Source organism: Sapajus apella, unplaced genomic scaffold (genome assembly GCF_009761245.1).
Source record: "Sapajus apella isolate SASKATOON/1434 unplaced genomic scaffold, GSC_monkey_1.0 scaffold74, whole genome shotgun sequence".
Classification (NCBI taxonomy): domain Eukaryota; kingdom Metazoa; phylum Chordata; class Mammalia; order Primates; family Cebidae; genus Sapajus; species Sapajus apella.
In genome coordinates, this window is record NW_022437014.1 from 8,483,162 (window position 1) to 8,505,854 (window position 22,693).

Sequence of the window (22,693 nt, forward strand, 5' to 3'; positions counted from 1 at the left end):
CTCGTTGATAAGAATAATTAAAAAAAAAATCACAAACATGTTCACGGTGTTCTGGGATGAAAATATCAAGTACTCAAAACCGGGAGCCACATGAATGGGCAGACAAATCTATAAGGATGTGCTAATTTTGAGATTTCAGTCTAAAATACCACATTGGGAAGCCAATTACGTATTCTCAAACTCTTGATCAAAGAAATAAAACATTCTTCAATATAGCTTTATGTCACAGAAACATTAAAAAGTTGGTAATTATGACTCCTATTAGCTTGGGCTCATTGAACTAATAGGTTACAAAAATACAATTATATCATAATTTTATTGCTTTATACCCAAGACATTATCTGGTAACTACTAATATTCATCTATAGTTAACATCGAGATATTATAAAATACTTAAAAAAGGATTGGGGAATAAAAAGAAGCCCAAAAAAACTAATACTCTTGATATATTCCATGCTTTTAATTTATTTATTTAGAGACAAAGTTTCGCTCTTGTTCCCCAGTCTGGAGTGCAATGGTGCGATCTCGGCTGATTGCAACCTCCGCTTCCTGGATTCAAGTGATTCTCCTCCCTCAGACTCCCAAGTAGCTGGGATTACAGTCATATGTCACCACACCCGGTTAATTTTGTATTTTTTAGTAGAGACAGGGTTTCTCCATGTTGGTCAGGCTGGTCTCGAATGCCCACCTCAGCCTCTCAAAGTGCTGGGATTACAGGAGTGAGTCACCGCACTTGGCTTTAATTTTTTATTTTTAAAAGAAATGCTTCCTATGTCATCCTTGCACAGAGGCCATGCTAATCTCTGTATCGTTCCAATTTTAGTAGGTGAGCTGCCAAAGCGAACATGATACAGTCTTCTTGGTCATCTAAATCTACATTTCATTATCAATTACAAATCAATTCAATATTAAACTAAGTATTTGGAATATTTTAAAAATTTAAGGTTAAAACAGCATCTGTGAAACATTAATTTTCAGGAAAGAATTATTGTTAAAAGACATTACAATGAAAAACAAGCCTGGGCAACTAAAAAAAAAAAAAAAATTAGCTGGGCCTGATGGTGCACACCTGCAGTCCCAGCTACTTGTGAGGCCAAAGTAGGAGGATCCCTTGAGCCCATAAGTTTGAGGCTACAATGAGCTAGGATCATGCCATTGCATTCCAGCCTGGGTGACAGAGATCCTGCCTCAAAAACAAAACAACACAACAAAGGGAAAAAAAGAAAGAAAAAAGGAAAAAAACCCCAAGAAACCAAAAGATGTAAATTGGCTTATTTCACATTTTATATACAAATATGCATACAGATTCAGAAGCGGCATCTACAGAAGTGAGGGAACGCAACAGTGATTAAATAAAACAGTTGCTGCTTTCTGGGAACAAAGTTTCAAATTTGGGAAGAGTCAAACAAATGCAAAGAAAGTGTGGTGAGACACACGTCTTTATTATCAGGCTACCAAAGCACTGAGGAATGAATGCACACAAGAATGGGAAACTTTAGAAAAGGCTACAAGGAAAAATGAAGCAGTTAAATTCAACTAACTAGACCATAAAAATAATTTGTTGTTAGTATTCCTAAACATCACTTCTGTGTAGCAAAATGTTTCACTGTACAAATGCTCACCTAAAGTGAAAAAAATATATAAAGTTTAAAAATAAATCCTAGGGTCCAAGAAAAATTCTCATGTATTTTATGGTATGTGTAACTTAAAGTCTGTGATATTTCTACTTGAAGAAACAGAGGTCCAAGAGAGAATGTTCAAAAATAAAGCTAAAGAAAAACCAGAAAATAGGGTGGGGAGACAGTAATGAAAAGGACAACAAATGTTAAATGCAGTAAAAAAAGCTTTTTGATACACTACTGTATAAGCATCCCTAGCCTTAAATATATAATACATACACACACACACACACACACGCACGAGAGAGACCAAGTCTCAACTGTTGCCCAGGCTGGAGTTTAGTAGCACGATCACAGCACACTGCAGCCTTGACCTCCCGGGACTCAGGTGATTGCCCCACCTCAGCCTCTCAGCTGGCAATCACAGGTGCATGTCACCCCGCTGGCTGATTCTTGCATTGTTTGCAGACAGCAGGTTTCACTACGTTGCCCAGGTTGGTCCTGAAATACTGGGCTCAAGCCATCCACTTGCCTCGGCCTCCCAAAGTGCTGGGATTACAGGATTCAGCCACCACATCAGGCCTTCAGCCTTGTATTTCCACTTCTGGGAGATTATTCCAAAAATAATCAGGGATGTAAAAGATTTAGATGCCTAGAAATTTCAGCATCTAAAATTCAGCATCTACACTGGTCCAAAAGTAACTGCAGTTTCAGACCATGAATTTTAAATCATTGTAACTAAGCTCAAATACATTTTTATTAATCAAAATAGGAACCATTACAATCAACACAATTTTAAGTTTGTTTATTCCTGTAGTGTAGAAATCTGTGCTTCAGGATTTGATGAATTCTGGGGAAAGCATTTTCTGCATCCTGCTAGTTATGGAAGTTTTTTCCTGCAAAAAGGTGTTGTGATGCTTGAAGAAGTGGTAGTCGGTTAGAGAGGTCAGGTAAATATGGCAGATGAGACAAAACATCATAACCTGATTTGTTCAACTTCTGAAGCATTGGTTGTGCAACATGTGGACAGGCATTGCCATGAAGAATTGGGCCGGCCTCTTTTTGTTGGCCAATGCTGACTGCAAGTGTTGCCAAGTTTTGGGTGCATCTCATCAATTTGCTGAGCATACTTCTCAGATGTAATGGTTTCCTCCGTGGATCAGACCAGCAGCAGACCACCAAGCAGTGACTATGACCTTTTTTTGGTGCAAGTTTGGCTTTGGGAAGTGCTTTGGAGCATATTCTCAGCCCATCCACTGAGCTGGCCATCCCCGGTTGTCATATAAAATCCACTTTTTCTTGTACTTCACGATCTGATCAAGAAATGATTTGTGGTTGTATAGAATAAGGGCAAATAACAGGCACTCACTTATCAAGCTTTTTCACTTTTCAATTTACTTTAAATGCTGAATGACTATAGATGGTCCACATTGAGTTCTTTGGCAACATCTCAAATAGTTGTAAGAGGATCAGCTTTGCTGATTGCTCTCAACTGGCAGTTACCAACTTCTGACAGCTAGCCACTAAGCTTCTCATCTTCATGGCTCTCCTCCTCTTTGCAAAACTTCTTGAACCACCCCTGCACTGTACGTTCATTAACAGTTCCTGAGCCAAAATGCACTGCTCATGTTGTAAGGTGTCTCTGCTGCTTTGACCCATTTTGAACTCAAATAAGAAAACTGCTCAAATGTGCTTTTTGTCTAGCATCATTTTCATGGTCTAAAATAAACAAGCAGGCCAGGCGAGGGGGCTCATGCCTGTAATACCACCACTTTGGAAGGCTGAGGTGGGCAGATCATGAGGTCAGGAGATCAAGGCCATCCCGGCTAACACAGTGAAACCCTGTCTCTACTAAATACACAAAAAATTAGCTGGGCATGGTAGCACACGCCAGTAGTCCCAGCTACTCGGGAGGCTGAGACAACGAGAATCACTTGAACCGGGAGACGGAGGTTCCAGTGAACCCAGATCATGCCACTGCACTCCAGCCTCGGTGACAGAGCGAGACTCCACCTCAAAATAAATATATAAATAAATAAAATGAACATGAAATAAACAGCAAGTAGTAAGTCATTACTAAAAAAAAAAAAAGAAATGCCCATTAAAATGATGTATAACATATCCACGTTTATTTAACAATGTAGTCCAACATCAAATGGCAAGTGCCAGTAATGCAAAAACCACAATTATTTCTGCAACAACCTTCTTAGACACAATATTTTGCAAAACATGTGCAAGTATATTCACTGACATATTACTGCCGTTACATAAAAATAAGCGGGTTACATAAATTACGGTGTATTTATCCCACAAAACACTATGAAGGCATAAAAGATGCTTTATGACAAAATATTTTCAATGTTCCCAATGTCTATAAACAAAAATAGATGGTAAGAAAATGAGCAAAACTAGAATATTTTCTAAAACAAAACCACGAAAGACAAAGCCTTTTGTGTAACATATAACTACAGTTTAAACTGTAACTATCTTTTGCAAGATAGTTTTGGGCTTTTTAGTAATATCCAAATGTCCATGCATTATTTGGATTAGATAATAAAAGTTTAAACTTTGATAGTGGAATTTCGGATGCTTACTCCCTGGAAAGTTCAGTAATACATTGTTTTAGAAGGTCTTCTAAAAAACTGTTTCACCCCTCAACACTCCTATTTACAAGATCTTTACATGAGAAATTTTTAAATACGCAGGATGGGTATCACAAAAATATGCATTTTTTTTTTTTTGTGAGACGTTGTCTTGCTCTTGTTGCCCAGGCTGGAATGCAATGGCGCGATCTCAGCTCACCGCAACCTCGGCTTCAAGGGTTCAAGTGATTCTCCTGCCTCAGCCTCTCGAGTAGCTGGGATTACAGGTGCCCACCATCCCGCCCAGCTAATTTTTTGTATTTTTGGTAGACAAGAGGTTTCACTATGTTGGTCAGGCTAGTGTCGAACTCCTGACCTCAGGTGATCCACCCGCCTCGGCCTCCCCAAGTGCTGGTATTACAGGCGTGAGCCACTGAAATGTGCATGTTTTATGATAAAAACATTAGGTGCTTCGAAATCCAGAAATGAGAACCACATAAATGGGTAAACAAATCCGCAAGGATGTCCTGATTTTGGGATTTCATTCTAAAATATTACACCAGGAAGCTAATTATATAGACTCATTTGAATCTGAACAAACAAAACATCTCTGAACTACTTTTCGTCCATTCTAGTATTCCTCTGCTAATCCACAGAAAGTTTTTCCAGGTGGTCCCCCGTAATTCTAAAGATTTTTACAGACATTATGACTCACCTCAGTAATGCCTTGAGATATTTGCCACTGAGATGTTCTGTTTTCTTCAGCACAACTGCCAAAAACCCCAGTAATTATTAAGTCACACAACCATTTTCTAGTCTTGAGCGCCACCAATATAGCAGTACGGTTTAAAACAGGTATTCAGGGTAATTATTAGGATCTATCCAGTATGATTAGGTCACGCACTAGAAATACCAACATACAGTTCACTTTCTTAATGAATACTTTTGAGTAAAATCCCTGTTATAAATAAAAAACTGATTCTGCTAAGACGTTTTCTTACTGAGAAAATTTAGTCCATGTGGGTATTACTGACAATAGTCACATTTAAAAAAATCATTCCGTTCTATAAAACTAGTTAATTTATACTCCAATTTCCCTATTTAAAAATATGTGTCTGTTTCACTGAACAAAACACAAGATGTTAACAAAACAAGATCAACGTCTATCTTATCTGGGACGTCCTTGTGTCTGTTTTCAGTCCTACAAAATCAGTTTCCTTTCAAAAAGTAGCATAAGCCTCGTGCGGAGTGACACACACGCTTGTCTACTAAGGTTACAGAAGCAGCGTCTGCGCTGGCAAGTAAACGCCTCAGCATCCAGAAAGCCAGCGCTTTCTCCAGTTTCCTCACAGCTTTATCGCGCGAGGCGCACGCGGAAAGCTCTCTCCCAGGATGTTTTTAAGAACCACTTCTTCGCTGTCTTAATTAAGAGGCTCCCACAGCTGGTGCCAAACAGGTGGAGAATATGGCAAGTCCCCGAAATGCATTTCCAAAGACAGAAACTCAGAGAGGGACAGGATCCAGAAAATCTCTCACATTCTCGAGAGCCCAAATGATCACCTCCAAAAAAGAGGTTTCTCTCTCCACCACCTCTCTTTCTCTCGGCGGGAGAGGAAGCCTCGCCCCCTTTCATCCCACCCCTTCTCCCCACCCCGTCGCCAAGAACTGACTTGAAACCATGGCTGCCCGCGGCCCCCTTACTTCCGGTGCCGGTGTCGCTAGAGCTGCGCCATCCCCCCCAGTCAATCGGACAACCACAGCCTCCAACTGACCTTTTGACAGCTCTGAGACTCCTCCGTCCAAGACTAGGTGCTGTCCTGGAGGAAACGGTGCATGGCTGCCGCAGAAAAACGAATCTACCAAATGAAAACTCCGTTTCCCTCTCGCCAGAAACCTAAAACGCGATGGAGCTGCGGCCACAGCTGCCGAGACAAAATGGCGCCGGGAAGCTGGTTTGGCGCAGGCGCCTGGGAAAGACACTGCCCCGCCCCCGTGCAAGCCCCTGGCTGCAATTCTGGGTTCCGTTTCCATGGGACACTCCGCCGCCAATCCTCGTGCCGAACTGCTCTTCCTGACCCCTCAATTCACCAATCAGTGTCCAGTCAAGCACATCCGGAGTCGTGTCTACCAATCAATTCTCAGGACTTGCTTACTCAATAACCAACTCTCCAATAACGTTGGTCTTCAGAAAAAACCAATCATAAGTGGAAGATGTCCTACCTGCTGTTTTTCGCACCAATCCATGAAGTTTCAGAGCTACATCCAATGAGGACAGCAGGTAGCGAGGTCCTATCCGAAGCTCTTCGGCGTCATGAACAGCCAATAGGAGTTCGTGTAGAAGCGAGTCGGCTCAACAGCTTGTTATTTGGTGGATTGTGGCAGTAAATCGGGGCGAGTGGGGAACCGGGCGCAGGAACTGTCGCCGCGGCCGGGAGTGGTGCTGCCCGGACGGGGGCCCACGGAGGTCAGAGGGGCGGAGGACTCTGGAGCTGACAGCGCGCACTTCACCCGCAGTTGGTAGGTGGGGAGAGGGGAATCGGGGGATACTGAATGGACGAAGCGGCAGTAGCAGCTGCTGCTGCTGCCCGGGGTCCCGGTGCAGTTGGAAGCTTTGGAGGTGGGGAGAGGGATGCTAGGCAAGTGGTGCGGCTAGCGCAAGGGAAGGGGCCAGCCGTGGAGAAGCGGCAGGAACTGCGGGAACCGCCGCCGCCGCTGCAGCCGCCTCCTCGTCCGCTTCCCCGGGTTCCCGGGAAAATGGCTGTGGGGCTGGCTGCGCCGCTAAGTTTGCTTCCGCGCGGTAGAAGCGGGCTGCTTGGAGGAGCCGTCCCCCAACTCTGCGGCCCTTCCACCCCTGCGGAGTCCGTGGCAGGACTGGAGGGGCCGGGGGCTGATATCTCTCTGGGCTGTACAAAAAGTTGAGGCGGGCGCGGGGAGGAGGCGGCGGCTGCTGCGGTGCGGTTCCCCTCCCCTCCCACACCCAGTCCGGGCCACCTCCCCTCCTCCTCCCTCCGCCCCCCGCCCCCTCCCCCGCGCGGTTCTCCCGAGGCTTTGGCGGCTCCCGGCTGAAGGCCGCGGCCCCTGCCCCTTCGGGTGAAGGAGCGCTTCTCCTTCCTGACATGGTGCAGAGCGAAGAAACGAGAGCAATGGCGCCGTGACACTCCGCTGCCGCCACCGCGGGCCCGGGGCTGGCCAAGGGGGCCGAGCGGCGGAGGCGGGGCGCGGGCCGAAGTCGGGGTATCCGGGGGACAGCGGAGCGGAGGCTTGGCGGTCGCCTCCGCGGGGGACCTGGGGAAGCCCGAACGGCGCCTTGCCCTTTTCCCGAGCTATCTGTCCTGGAGCTCCGAGTTGAGCATTCCGGGTCCAAGTGGCCATCGAGGCGGGGGCGCGGTGGGCCGCTGGCGAGCTCCGGGGCGGAACGGGCTGCTCTTTGGCGCGCCTAGGGTTCTAGCTGCCCCTTCAGATCCTGCGTCTGCCCTCGGAGAGGGGTCTTGTCCCTTGACCGGTGACAATTCTGCCCCGCCCGCTGACGTTTGTTTACTTTCTTTCCTTTGGTCGCTCCCCGCAGTTGACTGATTCTGTGCCGGTCTTTCCCCCTCCCCGTAGTTCTGGCGACTGCAAAGATAGCTCGCTGAGCTGGAACCCCACAGATCACCAACAAAAATGAAGGTAAGTGGAGTCAACACTGCCCCGATCCACGCGCCCTGGACACTGCCAGTCGTGAGACTAGTGCCTTGGAATGTCATTTGTTTGCTACTCAAAATTGATGTCCCTACTGAGCAGCAGTTTCGGCAAAGGAGGATGTGTTGAATGGGTGAGAAATGATCTGTGTGTCTAAATGCGGAGTTTGGGCCCTCTCTGTAGCAGCACTTCGGAAAGGCTGCTGCAGCCTTTCAGTTGTTGTCCATTAGGATAGTATTTTTAAACACTTCCTGTATTGGCAGCAACCTTTGCAGAAGTAAAGCTTTTGTCCTGCTTTGGTTCTTTGGGGGATTTTTTGAAAATTTTTTTCTTCCCCAGTGCCAATGTGATTTTCTAAGAGAAAGAATATGTGGATTAAGTAATGAAGGTATCATTTCTTCTGTGTGTTTAGTGAACTCATGTGGATAAAATATTTGAAGTTGAACTATATTATAGTTTTAGTTAAATCTGTACAGTAAATATTTAAAAACATATACTGACCCTAAAAAAATGCATATTCTACTGAGAATGACTGCAGATAACAGTATGTGGATGGTTAAAGGGAAAGGATCTCATATAACATTCTTGAATGCTGTGGCCGTTGAATGTTTCAGGTCAGATTTTTATTTGCCAAAAGCATTCCTATTCAATTTGTATTTCTTGTAAATGCACTTACTTTAAAACGTACCTAATTCCTGTCTTATTTACTGTTTCGGTATATTAAGCTCTGAAACACAGCATTTTCCCAAACTTTCTCATGGCTTTCTATTTTCTCGAAGTAAATGACTGTTTAACTTTCTTTAATATTACTTGGGAAAACTTATTGGAAAACAAAAAAACATTTTCTACTTAAAAACGTATCTCCAAAGTATACACTGTTACCTTTGCATTTAACAATGTTAAGTTGAACTTGTATGGATACACTTTAACTTCTGGGGGAAAAAAAAAAAAGGTGAAATGACAGATTGAGATAACAATCATCCTGTTACCGTTAAGATTAAAATGAGTGGTAGAGTGAAATTTCTCACATCTTTCGATGTATCATTCTGATCATGTCCGTTTGCTAAAAGTAGATGTTTATTAGTGCTTATATTTTTATACTAAGAAGATTAGTGTGGTAAACTAGTTATGTCTACAAGTCTTGAGCCATGGATTCATATCTGCATTCATTGGCTGAATTCAAACTTAAAACCTTTCAAATGCAGCTTTTAGCCAATGAATTTTCCCAATTATACTCTCCTTATGAAAAGATGTTACCTTTATATAGCTATGTCAATGAACAATTAATCTATTTTTAGTGTTAGTTTAAGTAGCAGTATTTATTTTAATTTGAAATTAAATAAATTTATTAAATTTTTTAATATATAATTATTTAAAAAACTTATTTTCAGGAGGCTATAAATGAATAACTTAATTTTATGATATGTGTAATATGAAATATTTTCTTGTCTTATTTTTCTGCTTATATAAATAGTAGAATTTTTGAAAAATTTTGTATCTGGAGAAAAAACATTGTATTTCGTCACTGATAATTTTGAATTACAACTTTAAAACATTTTATCATATCGGGACATCAGTATATAAAATAAAGGGTTGCTAATCAAGTGTTTGCTTTAGGGTATTTTCAAATTTTCAGTGATACTAATAAGTTATTTAAATATTCTTAATGCTTCAAACACAATCTTTTAATGAGACTCGAGGTTGGAGTAGGGAGAGGTAGTAATGACATTCACAGTTTATGTTCTTTTCACCAGGCGGCGGATGAGCCTGCCTACCTGACAGTGGGAACTGATGTCAGTGCCAAGTACCGAGGTGCCTTCTGTGAGGCAAAGATTAAGACTGTGAAAAGGCTGGTGAAAGTTAAGGTAATATCTGTTTTTATGCAATAGTTTTATTAACTCTAGATTTAAGAAAGTTGGGGAGAGACTGCAAATCAGCATTTTATTGAGTCATTATATGAAGATACTAAACTTACAGGAAAAGCACATTAAAAATTGAGAAATAAAGAACTTGGCTGGTGGCTCACGCCTGTAATCCCAGCACTTAGGGAGGTTGAAGCCGACAGATCACAAGGTCAAGAGATCAAGACCATCCTGGCCAACATGGTGAAACCCTGTCTCTACTAAAAATACAAAAAAATTAGCTAGGCGTGGTGGCCTGTGCCTGTAGTCTCAGCTACTTGAGACTGAGGCAGGAGAATCGTTGGAACCTGGGAGGAGGAGGTTGCGGCAAGCCGAGATCACACAGCTGCACTGCAGCCTGGCAACAGAGCGAGTCTCCCATTTCAAAAAAAAAAAAAAAAAAAGCTAGGTGTGGTGGCTCATGTAATCCCAGGACTTGGGAGGCTGAGGCAGGCGGATCACCTGAGGTTGAGAGTTCAAGACCAGCCAGACCAACATGGAGAAAGTGTGTCTAAAAATACAAAATTAGCCAATGTGGTGGCCCATGTCTGTAATCCCAGCTACTCGAGGGGCTGAGGCAAGAGAGTCCCTTGAACCTGGGAGGCGTAGGTTGCAGTGAGCCAAGATCATGCCATTACACTCCAGCCTGGCTGACAAGAGTGAAACTCCAGCTCCAAAAAAAAAAAAAAAAAAAACACCCTCAAAAAGGGAAATTATTCCAAAATGCTACCACCAACAAAATGCTACCACCAAAATACGATGCTAATGATATTTTCTGTCATTTGGATCTTAACTATTTGTGGGAGCATACTTGGACTGTAATCTATTTTCTCCCCTCTTATAATGTTCAGGTAGAAACAATTTCGGTGTTTAAGACAATACAAATACAATGGGAATTATGTTTTTAAGATAGTGTAAAAAAGCATTTAAGAAGTTAACTTTGGGCTGGGCATAATCCCAGCACTGAAGGAGGGCCAAGTGAGCAGGCTTGGCCAACATGGCGAAAACCTCTCTCTACTAAAAATGCAAAAATTAGACTGGGCGTGGTGGCTCATGCTTGTAATCCTAGGACTTTGAGAGGCCAAGATGGGTGGATCACATGAGATCAGGAGTTCAAGACCAGCCTGACCAACATGATGAAACCCCGTCTCTACAAAAATACAAGAATTAGCTGGCTGTGGTGGCAGGTGCCTGTAATCCCAGCTACTCAGGAGGCTGAGGCAAGAGAATCACTTGAATCCAGGAGGTGGAGGTTGCAGTGAGCTGAGATGGTACCATAGCACTTCAGCCTGGGCAACAGAGCAAGACTCTGTCTCAAAAAATTAACTGAGTATGGTGGTGCACACCTGTATTCCCAGCTATTCAGGAGCCTGAGGCAAGAGAATCACTTGAACCTGGGGGATGGAAGTTGCAGTGAGCTGAAGTTCCACCACTGCACTCCAGCCTGGATGGCAGAGGGAAACTGACTTAAAAATATATACAGTATATATATTTGGCTGTGTGAGGTGGCTCACACCTGTAATCCCAGCAGTTGGGAAATCTGAGGAGGGAGGATTACTTGAGCCAAGGAATTCAAGACCAGCATGGGCAACGTAGTGAGATCTTGCCTGTTCAAAAATAAAAATTATAAAATTAGGTGGTGTAGGCATCTGTGGTCCCAGCTGCTCTGGAGGCTGAGATGGGAGGATTGCTTGAGCCTGGGAGGTCAGGGCTGCAGTGAGCTGTGGTGGTGTGACTGCACTCCAGCCTGGATGACAGGGCCAGACCCTGTCTCAGAAAAAAAGAAAAATTATTTTTTTAAGATGCTTTTATTCGGGAATAACTTTTTTTTTTTGGTGATTCCTTCTAGTAGTTTTCTTATATGAATATATTTTTAATAGTCTCTGTTACTTTATACTTAAATTTAAAAAGTAATCAATGCTTATTATAAACATTTTTTACATTATAGAGGTATAAATATAGTTTATGAAGTCCTCCTCCTTAAAAAATTTTATTTCAGTTGACAAATAATAATTTTACATATTCGTGGGCTACATAGTTATGTTTTGCTACATATAATGTATGGTGATTAAGTCAGGATAATTAGCTTATCCATCATCTCAAACATTTTACATTTCTTTGTGTTGGGAATATTCAGCATCCTGGTCTCCACCATTTGAAACCATGTAGTATAGCATTGTTAACTGTATTCATCCTGCAGTGGTATAGAACACTGTGAAAGTCCTCCTTGATAGGACTCCAAAGAGATTTGATGCAGTCTTCCAGATTGTTTTACTGTGCTTGTCATACAGTTATTGTCATTGGTATTAGATTATGCTATATTGCAGTTTGCAGTTTGCTTTATTCACTTATATATCCGATGTTTTCCTATCAGAATTAAGCACCATAAAAGGAGGAAACGTCTGACTTGTTCTATGCCCAACACATAGAATAGTGGTATATAGTGGACACTCAAAATTTGTTGAATGAATGAATGATCTAGAGCAGTGGTGCCTAAAGTGTGGCCCTAGACCAGCAGCATCAGCCTTAACCTGGGAACTTGTTCCAAATGCAAAATTTCCCCACTCTAGATTTACTTCATCAGAAACTCTGGGAGTAAGATCCAGTAATTGTGTTTTAATAAGGCCTGTAAATATTTCTGATGCATGTTAAAAGTTTGAGAATCAGGCTGGGCACGGTGGGTCACGCCCTGTAATCCCAGCACTTTGGGAGGCCAGTGTGGGCAGATCACTTGAGGCCAGAAGTTTGAGACCAGCCTGGCCAAAATGCTGAAACCCTGTCCCTACTAAAAATAGAAAAAAAATTAGCCAGGCATAGTGGTGAGGCATGGGAATTGCTTAAGCTAGGGAATTGGAGGTTGAGACTCTGTCTAAAAAAAAAAAAGTTTGAGAAACATTGAGTAAAGGAGTGTGATTTGTAGGGTAGATAATTAGATGGATCTATGATTATTATAAACTTTATATTTCAATTTTCTTGATGAAACTTCAAGTATTTATTATGATAAGTTGCCAATTGACATTCACTTCTTTTTGTTTCATATAGTCTTTTTACCATGTCAGCTATGTAGGATTTGATTACTCTATATTTATTTGGGATTCTTTAACAATTTAAATTTGTTATTAGTATTGTGGCTCGTATTTATTTAAAATTAATATAATGATTGTTTTAGGAGGTCTTATGTGTACATTACCTAGATTTTGAATTTATTTGGACCATCTGTTATTTGGACCATAGTAACCAACTCTGTATTTAGATGTGTAGTGGAAGGGAGCACTTGTTTATATCATTGCGTATTATGATTATTGTTAAGCTTTACTTTATAAAGGATGAGAGTTCTGGTTTTAATTTGTTTACCTTGCATGTAGGCAATACAGTTTGATCCTCTTTTTTTGTTCTTTGTGTACTTGGTGACAGTCAGAACCTTTTGTGACTTGTTAATAAAAAGCAATAAAGGCAGGTTTTTTTTTTTTTCAATAATCACTACAGATTATTATATAGTTCATTCAGTAAATAGTTATTAAGTACTGGTAATATGCATTCACACTTGCTAACTGTTGGGAATATAGCAGTGAAGGGAGGACTCAGCCCTCAAGCAGCTCACAGTTAAGAGAATGTAATATGTTTTATAGCAGAGGTCGCCACAGGGTGCTAAGAAAGCATAAATTAGAGACTTTATTGTTACAATGTTACTATAAATGTATGTTTTAAAAGTAATATGCAAATTATTTTGCAAAATGTTTTTCAGGTACTCCTGAAACAGGATAATACCACACAATTGGTACAAGATGACCAAGTAAAGGGTCCTTTAAGAGTATGTATGTTGTACAGTTTAAAATCTAAAATAATCATAGATTTATACCATATTTATTGAATTTACATTTCTACATAGATTTAACATTTTATGAGAATGTTAATCAGAAAACAGTCCAAATGAAGGGTTTAAATATTGCAATAGCTATATTCTAAGTTTTAGAATACTAAACATATTCTAGAAGGGTAGTTTAATATATATAAACATGTTGAGTTTTTCACCTACCTTTTTGTTTTGAATCCTTGCACTGAATACCTGACTTCGTTTTTCGCATTGTTGCTGTATCTGAGGTGATGTTTAGCCTTCTAAGTTGAGTATCATAAACCTGAAACTTTGCTTGTTCTAATTTACCAAGTAAACCATGTTCACTTTCTAATTCAATTTAATGAATACCTAGATTATGTTTTCCATCCATTTCTGGCCATTTGTTTATATAATAAATCTGTTGTATCACAGTACCACTTTGGTTAATATCTGATATGCAAAGGTCTGGAAACTGAAAGGAGGTCGACTGGTCCATCTCTCTCTCTCCAGGTGAACCTTTATCTAAAAGGTCCCTTAAATATAAATGTTGAATCTAGTATTCAGTGTTTCTTTGAAAGGAAATTGAGGCTATTTTGGTTGTCCTATAATTTCACAGTTATTCTATTTAATTTTCTTGAAGGCACTGTGATACAGTGGAAAAGCTCTGAAGTAAGATTTAAGAGACTGGGCTCTCATCCTGGACTTTGCAAATTTTTTTCTCTTTCTGAACTGCAGTTTTCATTATGTAAAGTAGGGGTCATAATAGCTACCTAACTTTTGTCAAAGTGTTTTGGGACTCAAATTGCATAATAAATAGACAAGTACTATAAATGGTAAAGATTTAAGACCATGTAAGATAGAATTATTAGAAGTGTGGTATTTATTTTTCTTACATAGATTATATGGTTGGTGGGAGTGATTTGGTTTATTTGTTTAAATTTGGTAAGGAAATTTGGACTCATGTTTTAGGTGGGAGCTATTGTTGAAACAAGGACATCTGATGGATCTTTTCAGGAAGCTATTATCAGCAAGTTGACAGATGCTAGTTGGTATACTGTAGGTAAGTAATTAAGTAATTTAACACATAGATTTGATTTGAAGGTTGCGTATATCTGTGGTTTGTGGATACACTGAAACATTGTGTTGGCAGAGAAATATGTATTATTTCCCGTCAGTTTACTGGATATAGCTGGCTAAAATTCTAAGAATGCCCCCATAGGTAACAAAAATAATTATCTCTTACAGTAACTTGGCCACTTGTGTCTATTTCATCCAAGAATGTACTTTTGTTTTAGGTTATTTTGATGTTTCTCTTCAAGAAAGTTAGATCACATTATTGCGATCACTTTTTTTATAATTGCAATTAAAATTGCACAGTTGCAGTCTTTATTGTATTGCTACATATTTTATATGAGGGTAATGTAGATGTTGCCAGACAATTTATAGATTTAAAAAATTCTGACCATAGTAGCTTCAAGACTAGGTGATTGTAACTTACTTTTTGATTTTTGATGCAGTGTGGGTGATCATATTAACAGCTTTCAAGGCCAGGCATGGTAGCTCATGCCTGTAATCCCAGCACTTTGGGAGGCCAAGGTGGGTGGATCAATTGAGGTCAGAAGTTTCAGACCAGCCTGGCCAACATGGTGAAATGCCATCTCTGCTAAAAATACAAAAATTAGCCAGGCATGGTGATATGTGCCTGTAATCCCAGCTACTTGGGAGGCTGAGGCAGGAGAATCGCTTGATCCCGGGGGGGCGGATGTTGCAGTGAGCCAAGATCGAGCCACTGCATTCCAGCCTAGGCGACAGAGTGAGACTCAGTCTCAAAAGCAAAACAAAACAAAAAACAGCTTTCAAGAAAGAAACAGATGCTCCTAATATGAATGTGTTCTTAACATTCCATGCATATGCTTATACTGGCTTTAGATAGCTTTACTGTATTAAAAGTAAGAAGCAACAAGTGTCATAGTACACGTGAGTTAAAACCTAAAAGTAGTACTTTAGTAGTTACTGTCATTATGTTGATGAGAATAGCATTAGGTAACATTTCCAAATCTCTCTCACTCAGTACTTTTAAACTACAAAATCCTGTGGATAACATCCAGTCTATAGCATTGTTGGTTTTTATACTTATTTCTTGGTTTAAGTGGTGTAGTTATTTTGTGATTTTCTTGTAGATATAAAAGAAACGATCATTTAGGTTTACTTTTAGTTTACTTGATTTGTTGCTTTGGGTAAAAATAATTCATATCCAGTTGATGCTCAGTGTTGTGAAGAACTGTGCTTTGCTTAAAAATTTCTGTTTCTAACCCTGTGCCTTCTGTTAGTACTACCAATTTGCTGTGTGTAACTGCTTTTTTCTAAGCTTTTGATTCTTTGTGGACTTCCTAGAATTTGGTGTTGGTTCACAATGGTGCTATTATTCTGAACTACGTATTTTTAGGAAGCTTAGCTATGGCTTTTGATATTTGTTAAATGTGTAAAAACTAAGCAGCTGGGCATGGTGGCTTGCACCTGTAATCCCAGCACTTTAGGAGGCAGAGGTGGGTGGATCACTTGAGGTCAAGAGTTTGAGACCAGCCTGGCCAACGTGGCAAAACCTCATCTCTACTATAAATGCAAAAAGTAGCTGGTGGTGGGTGCCTGTAATCCCGGCTTCTCAAGAGGCCGAGGCAGGAGAATCACTTGAACCTGGGAGGCTGAGGTTGCAGTGAGCCTAGATCGAGCCATTGTACTCTAGCCTGGGCAACAAGAGTGATACTCTATCGCAAAAAAACAAATAAAAACTAAGCTTAATGTTAACTTTTAGAGAATAAGTAAATACAACTTTGCTTTGTTAAAGACCTGATAAAAATTACAGGTGTGTGTAGAATCAACAGAAAATATATGATGCATATTCAGATAATAATATTGCACTCACTATAAAGGTTATACTCATATTACCAGTAAAGCTTTACTGATAAAATGTGTATGCTCTACAGAAGGAATACTTTTGAGATTTTCTCATTCTGGTTTCTTCATCCCAGAGTAATTATTCAATTATGAATAGCAACCCCTGTCCTCTACATGAGTAGCATTTTAGTGTTTCTAAAAACTAGTCACTACTAAGCATTTTCTATGGTGATTTTCTATGTTGGATAATTACAGAAGAAATTGTATAATTCTTGTTCTCAAAGAGCTTTAGCATCTTAATTGCGTATAATTGAGGTATCAAGCATTCGTGTACATAAGAATCACTTGGTGCTTGCTTAGAAAAATGAGGATTTCACGACCTTAAGCCGCTCCAATTACTAGGCCTGGGGATGGCAAAACAAGAATGTTTTAATAAGCGTGTCAGTGATTCTGATGCAAATAGTTCACACTTATAAAAATAGGGAGAAACAGTTTTATTTGGGAGACAAATTCAAAATATTAAAGATTTTTGCGCTTATGTGCATGAAGGAAATTCATGAAAAGATTTTGAAAGGCACTGTTCCATTCAGAAAACTCAACATAGCACTGCTGTAAAGAACATTTAGATATTGAAGGAAGTGGATCACATAAAGAATGATCAGAGTATAATGACCTGAATTACCAGTTGGTTTAAAAATATGGCAAAATGAAATGTATAACCTCTTGGGTCATGAACATCCCATATTTTTCTTTCAGTGAGTACCTACTACCTATTGAGCTTAATTGCTCTTTTCTGGAATTTTTCTTGATTTCCAGTTCCTAGCAAAGTATTATGTGAGTATAATCAGAAAATTGTTCCAAGTGTTTATGACCTCCATGACCTTTTTTGGTTTCATGAGATACCAGAAATTATGTCAGATAATTAAAAATGAAACAAAAGAGGATACCACATTGCTGGTTTGGATCAAATAAGAGTTAGGATCATTAGTGATCTGAAGTTATCATTAGAGTCGGTGATACTGTGGTGGTATGTGCCTGTAGTCCTAACTGCTTCTTACATAAATAGGTATCAATTTCCCTTCTGTTAAACTTTATTAATCAATTTTGAAAGAGATTATGGATATAGTGTGACTCCATTTTTTAAAAATCTGGTAATAGTTTATCCTCTAATGCTTTATTTCTTGTTTTTTGTTTGTTTGTTTTAGAGACAGGGTCTTGCTCTGTTTTTTTTAGAGACAAGGTCTTTCCCAGACTTTTGTACAGTTGTACTGTTATTCATAGTTCACTGCAGCCCTAAATTCCTGGGCTCAAGCAATCCTACCACCTTAGCCTCCCAAAGCATTGGGATTACAGGCATGAGCCACTGCTCCTGGCCTCCCCTTTAATGTTGAACAATTAATAGCACCAACTCAAGGGGATGTTTTTGTTTTTATTTTTGAGCAATAGAAATATTTCCTCTTCCTACTATTTGTACCATAGTTTATTCATTGATAGGATATCTTGATTAATAAGTTCATAATGTTGGTTTTATAAAAAAAATTAATTTTGTATAGAAACAGAGTCTCACTCTGTTGCCCAGGCTGGACTGCAGTGGCAATCATAGCTCCCTGCAGCCTTGAACTCCTGGGCTTAAATAATCCTCCTACCTCAGTCACTGGAGCAGTTAGGATTACGGGCACATATCACCCCACTCAGCTAATTTTTAAATTTTTTTTGGTGAAGACAAGGTCTCACTGTGTTGGCCAGGCTGGTCTCCAACTGCTGATCTCAAGGGATTCTCCTGCCTTGGCCTCCCAAAACACCAGGATTACAGTTGTGGTGGCTCACATCTGTAATTTTCAGAAAATCTTGAAAAATTACATAATTTAACGAATTTATAAAGTACTCAAAAACATATTTGTATAATTTTGTGAATTAAAAAAATCTTAGTCTGGGTGCGGTGGCTCACACCTGTAATCCCACACTTTGGAAGGCCAAGGTAGGCGGGACATTTGAGGCCAGGAGTTTGAGACCAGTCGGGTCAACATGATGAAACTCTGTCTCTACTAAAGATACAAAAGTTAGCCGGGTCTGGTGATATGCGACTGTAGTCCCAGCTACTTGGGAAGCTGAGGCACGAGAATCACTTGAACCCGGGAGGCAGAGGTTGCGTTGAGCTGAAATCATGCCACTACTGCACTCCATCCTGAGCGACAGAGCAAGACTGTCTCTAAATAAATAAATCTTAAACTCTTTCTTTTTTTCACTTAAAGTTGGGAGGGTTCCTATATAAAACTGTAAAATAGTTGTTTGTATTATAATCCCCTTTTGAGAAATCCCTTTGTTTGTATTTAATATTTCTATCCATGATAAAGTATATTGAAGTGAAATGAATTTTCCCCTCTAAAAATCTGATTTTATTTTGAAGTGATTGTTGAAATTTTTGAATTGCTCAAATTCAAAAATTGCTGAAATTTTTTGTTTGAAATGTTGAAATTGTTGAAATTTTTCATTGAACATTTTGGTTTAGTGCTGCCATTGATTAATGATAAAACACTATGGAAAACATGTTATATAAATTTGGCAGTGTTGGTCTTACATTTGCATTTTCCTTCTTCATGCCTCCATTTAAATGCGTGTGTGTTTAGTATCATCATCTTTGGTATTATAAGCATTAAGAAAATGTGAAAACCTTTATGGTTTTATTCTTTTTGAAATTTTATACTCATAGACACTAGTACTGACAAGAATTACATTGTTTGGTTTGTGATAATTTCATGATTTAAAAATTTTAAAAGAACAGTGGTTTGTTAGACTTGACACTATATGAATCATAATTTTTTATATTAAATATTTAGTGCACTATTACTCAAGTGCACATCAGTGATGTAATCATTGGAGGATGTTGTGTTTTAACCTGTCGTTATGCCTGCAGCTAGTCATTAATTTCCGGATCACTGACTGTTTATAGCACAGCTGCTTTTGTAGAATCATGGTTCTTTGAGTACGTGCTTCAGGAGTTTTTAATTTTCTCCACATTGTCTCCTGCATGTAAGAGAATCTAAGCTAGGTATGTTTAGTCTAACAGAGAGAACTGATTGAAGTAGACAAATATTTAACTGTTGAAAGCTTTTATATAATTTTCTTTTTTTTTTTTTTTTTGGAGACGGAGTTTCGCTCTTGTTACCCAGGCTGGAGTGCAATGGCGTGATCTCGGCTCACCGCAACCTCCGCCTCCTGGGTTCAGGCAATTCTCCTGCCTCAGCCTCCTGAGTAACTGGGATTACAGGCACATGCCACCATGCCCAGCTAATTTTTTGTATTTTTAGCAGAGACGAGGTTTCACCGTGTTGACCAGGATGGTCTCGATCTCTTGACCTCGTGATCCACCCGCCTCGGCCTCCCAAAGTGCTGGGATTACAGGCGTGAGCCACCGCGCCCGGCCAGCTTTTATATAATTTTCTTTTTGAAAAACTTATTCATTAAAGGTAAGTGTAGGATTTAAAGGCAAAGTGTTTGCTAATAAAGCAGCCTTTTAAGAAAATAATTCAGGATTGTAATTTCATAGGTAACTAAAAGATTCTTAGATATTAAACGAATGTAATATAGAATTTTTAAAATTAATACTAACCTATTTTGTTACAATAGAAAAGTATCTAGAATTAAGAAAATTAGTACTATATATATATATATATATATATATATGTATTTTTTTTTTTTTTTTTGATACCCTCCTTGCCCAGACTGGAGTACAGTGGCATGATCTTGACTCACTGCAACCTCTACCTCCCGGGTTCAAGCAATTCTTCTGCCTCAGCCTCCCAAGTGGCTGGGATTAAAGGCATGCGCCACCATGCCTGGCTAATTTTGTATTTTTAGTAGAGATGGAGTTTCTCCATGTTGGTCAGGCTGGTCTTGAACTCCCAGTCTCAGGTGATCCGCCTGCCTCAGCCTCCCAAAGTGCTGGGATTACAAGTGTGAGTCACTGTGCCTTGCCAAGTGGTATGATTTTTAAAAATATGCAGTAAAAGTAAAAAACTTGAGAAAGCATCTATGTAATTATGGTTTTTTTTTTTAAAGATTCTTTTTAAAAAGACTTTATATCTTTTTTTTTTTTTTTGAGACAGAGTCTTGATTTTGCTCTGTCACCCAGTGGCGCAGTCATGGCTCAGTAACCATGCTTGAGCTTGGTTTTCCTGGTTTAAGCAGTCATTCCACTTTGACCTCTCCAGTAGCTGGGACCAGAGGCATAAGCCACCACGCCTACTCTAAAAGCTTCATGTCTGTCTTTTTCTTATTGCAACCTTTATTTCTAATTACTCAGCTGGGTACAGTGGCAGATGCCTGTAATCCATGCACTTTCAGAGGCCGAGGCAGGGCGATCATTTGAGACCAGGAGTTTGAAATGAACCTGGGTAAAATAGGAAAACCTTGTCTCTGGTTTATTAAAAAATATGTATATTTTTAAATAAACTACTTATATCCTTTTCTAACAAAAGAAAGAACTCGTATCTAATGACTTTAGAATTTGGCAGCCAGTACATGTGTAGTAGGTTATCTGCAAATAATCAGAAGCAGTAGAATAATTCAGTAGCATCACCAGGAGTCAGTTTCTGGAAATTAGGGGTACACTATTGATAGCTTTAGTGGAAAAATCCATAATACTTTTTTTAAAATCAGGTTTTTGTTCATTCTTCTGTGATTGCAGTTAATTTAATATTTATGCTTGACTAGGTTGCTGATGGGTTAAGAAGGTGGTTCTGTAGTGATAGAAATAAAAAAAACAGGCCGGACATGGTGGCTCACGCCTGTAATCCCAGCACTTTGGGAGGCCGACATGGGTGGATCATCTGAGATCAGGAGTTGGAGACCAGCTTCACCAACATGGTGAAACCCTGTCTCTACTAAAAATACAAAATTAGCTGGGTGTGGTGACACATGCCTGTAATCCCAGCTATTCAAGAGGCTGAGGCAGGACAGTCACTCGAACTTGGGAGGCGGAGGTTGCAGTGAGCCAAGATCGTGCCATTGCACTCCAGCCTGGATGACAAAGTGAAACTAGGTCTCAAAAAAAAAGGGGTTACTGAAACAACTGGAGATACTTAAGCAGTTATGGGCAGCCATTTAACCTGTGTTTTTGGTATCTATGGAATGAAAAATATGGCATGATATGCTTACTGTAAGGGTTTTGTAAAATGACTAAAATAATGGTTCTTACAAATATTAAGCTCTGATAATAATAAGAGCATTGCGTGCTTAAGTTTTTATTTCATTAGTGTGCATAAATTCTCCGATATCTTGTGCTTATTATAGTGTTTGATGATGGTGATGAGCGAACATTGAGACGTACCTCGCTTTGTCTGAAAGGAGAGAGACATTTTGCAGAGAGTGAGGTAGGGTGACATGGATGAACTATTTGGATTAAACTGTTGGTACTGATCTAGAGGTAAAATGTGATTTAATTAATCTGTTTCTTATACAGACACTTGACCAGCTTCCATTAACAAATCCAGAGCATTTTGGAACTCCAGTAATTGCAAAGAAGACAAACAGAGGAAGGAGGTCTTCTCTTCCTGTGTGAGTTTTTCATATGTGGTATCATTATAATTACAATTATTATAACATTAAACAAGTGATTTTCCTGGAATGGCTAAATTCATTTGGGTAAGCTTTCCATAGCATCTCGTATTCTTACGTTAGACATTTTACCCCAAGTCGACCTTGATCTTAATTATTCCCATTATTTGCCCAGGAATGATGATAACTCTTATTTCAAAAATACTATTTTTGTTTTAAGTTACTTTGCCAAAGTTTTTAATTGATATGATGATTTTTCTATTTTAAATGAGTATATGTTTTTTATCTTTTGTTTCAAAAACATTTCAAACTTAAAGATTGCAAGAATAATACAATGAAAGTCTGTATACTCTTTTTTGGTTTTTTTTGAGATGGAGTTTCATTGTGTTGCCCAAGCTGGAGTACAGTGGCACGATCTGAGCTCACTGCAGCCTCTGCCTCCAGGTTCAAGTGATTCTCCTGCCTCAGCCTCCCAAGTAGTTGGGATTACAGGCTTGCCACCACACCCGTCTAATTTTTATATTTTTAGTAGAGACAGGGTTTCGCTATGTTGGCCATGCTAGTTTCGAACTTCTGACCTCAAGTGATTGATTTGCCCACCTCAGCCTCCCAAAGTGCTGGGATTAT

At 39.7% G+C, this 22,693-nt stretch overlaps 2 protein-coding genes and 1 pseudogene across 8 annotated transcripts in view; 1 reads left to right on the top strand and 2 right to left on the bottom strand.

Annotated features, from left to right (window-relative positions):
• LOC116532094 (junctophilin-2-like) overlaps window positions 1–7,346 on the bottom strand; it is a 29,387-nt gene extending 22,041 nt beyond the window's left edge. The window contains exons 1-2 of one of the 5 annotated variants that reach the window (XM_032251193.1): window positions 5,974–6,374; window positions 4,917–4,971 (exon numbers count right to left, since the gene is read on the bottom strand). In XM_032251193.1, coding sequence (XP_032107084.1) covers window positions 4,917–4,971; window positions 5,974–6,232 — 314 coding nt within the window. In that variant the 5' untranslated portion in view covers window positions 6,233–6,374. The other 4 variants (XR_004260709.1, XR_004260708.1, XR_004260707.1 and 1 more) reach the window with 4 other exon arrangements.
• On the bottom strand, window positions 756–843 carry LOC116532189 (annotated as a pseudogene).
• Window positions 6,580–22,693, top strand: part of ARID4A (AT-rich interaction domain 4A) — a 70,927-nt gene continuing 54,813 nt past the window's right edge. For 2 of the 3 annotated variants that reach the window (XM_032251183.1, XM_032251186.1), the window contains exons 1-7: window positions 6,580–6,718; window positions 7,805–7,867; window positions 9,634–9,744; window positions 13,526–13,591; window positions 14,585–14,675; window positions 21,803–21,882; window positions 21,972–22,066. In XM_032251183.1, the coding sequence (XP_032107074.1) occupies window positions 7,862–7,867; window positions 9,634–9,744; window positions 13,526–13,591; window positions 14,585–14,675; window positions 21,803–21,882; window positions 21,972–22,066 (449 nt within the window). In that variant the 5' untranslated portion in view covers window positions 6,580–6,718; window positions 7,805–7,861. Of the gene's footprint in view, window positions 6,719–7,345; window positions 7,704–7,804; window positions 7,868–9,633; window positions 9,745–13,525; window positions 13,592–14,584; window positions 14,676–21,802; window positions 21,883–21,971; window positions 22,067–22,693 lie in introns of those variants that run through there. The other variant, XM_032251184.1, reaches the window with a different exon arrangement.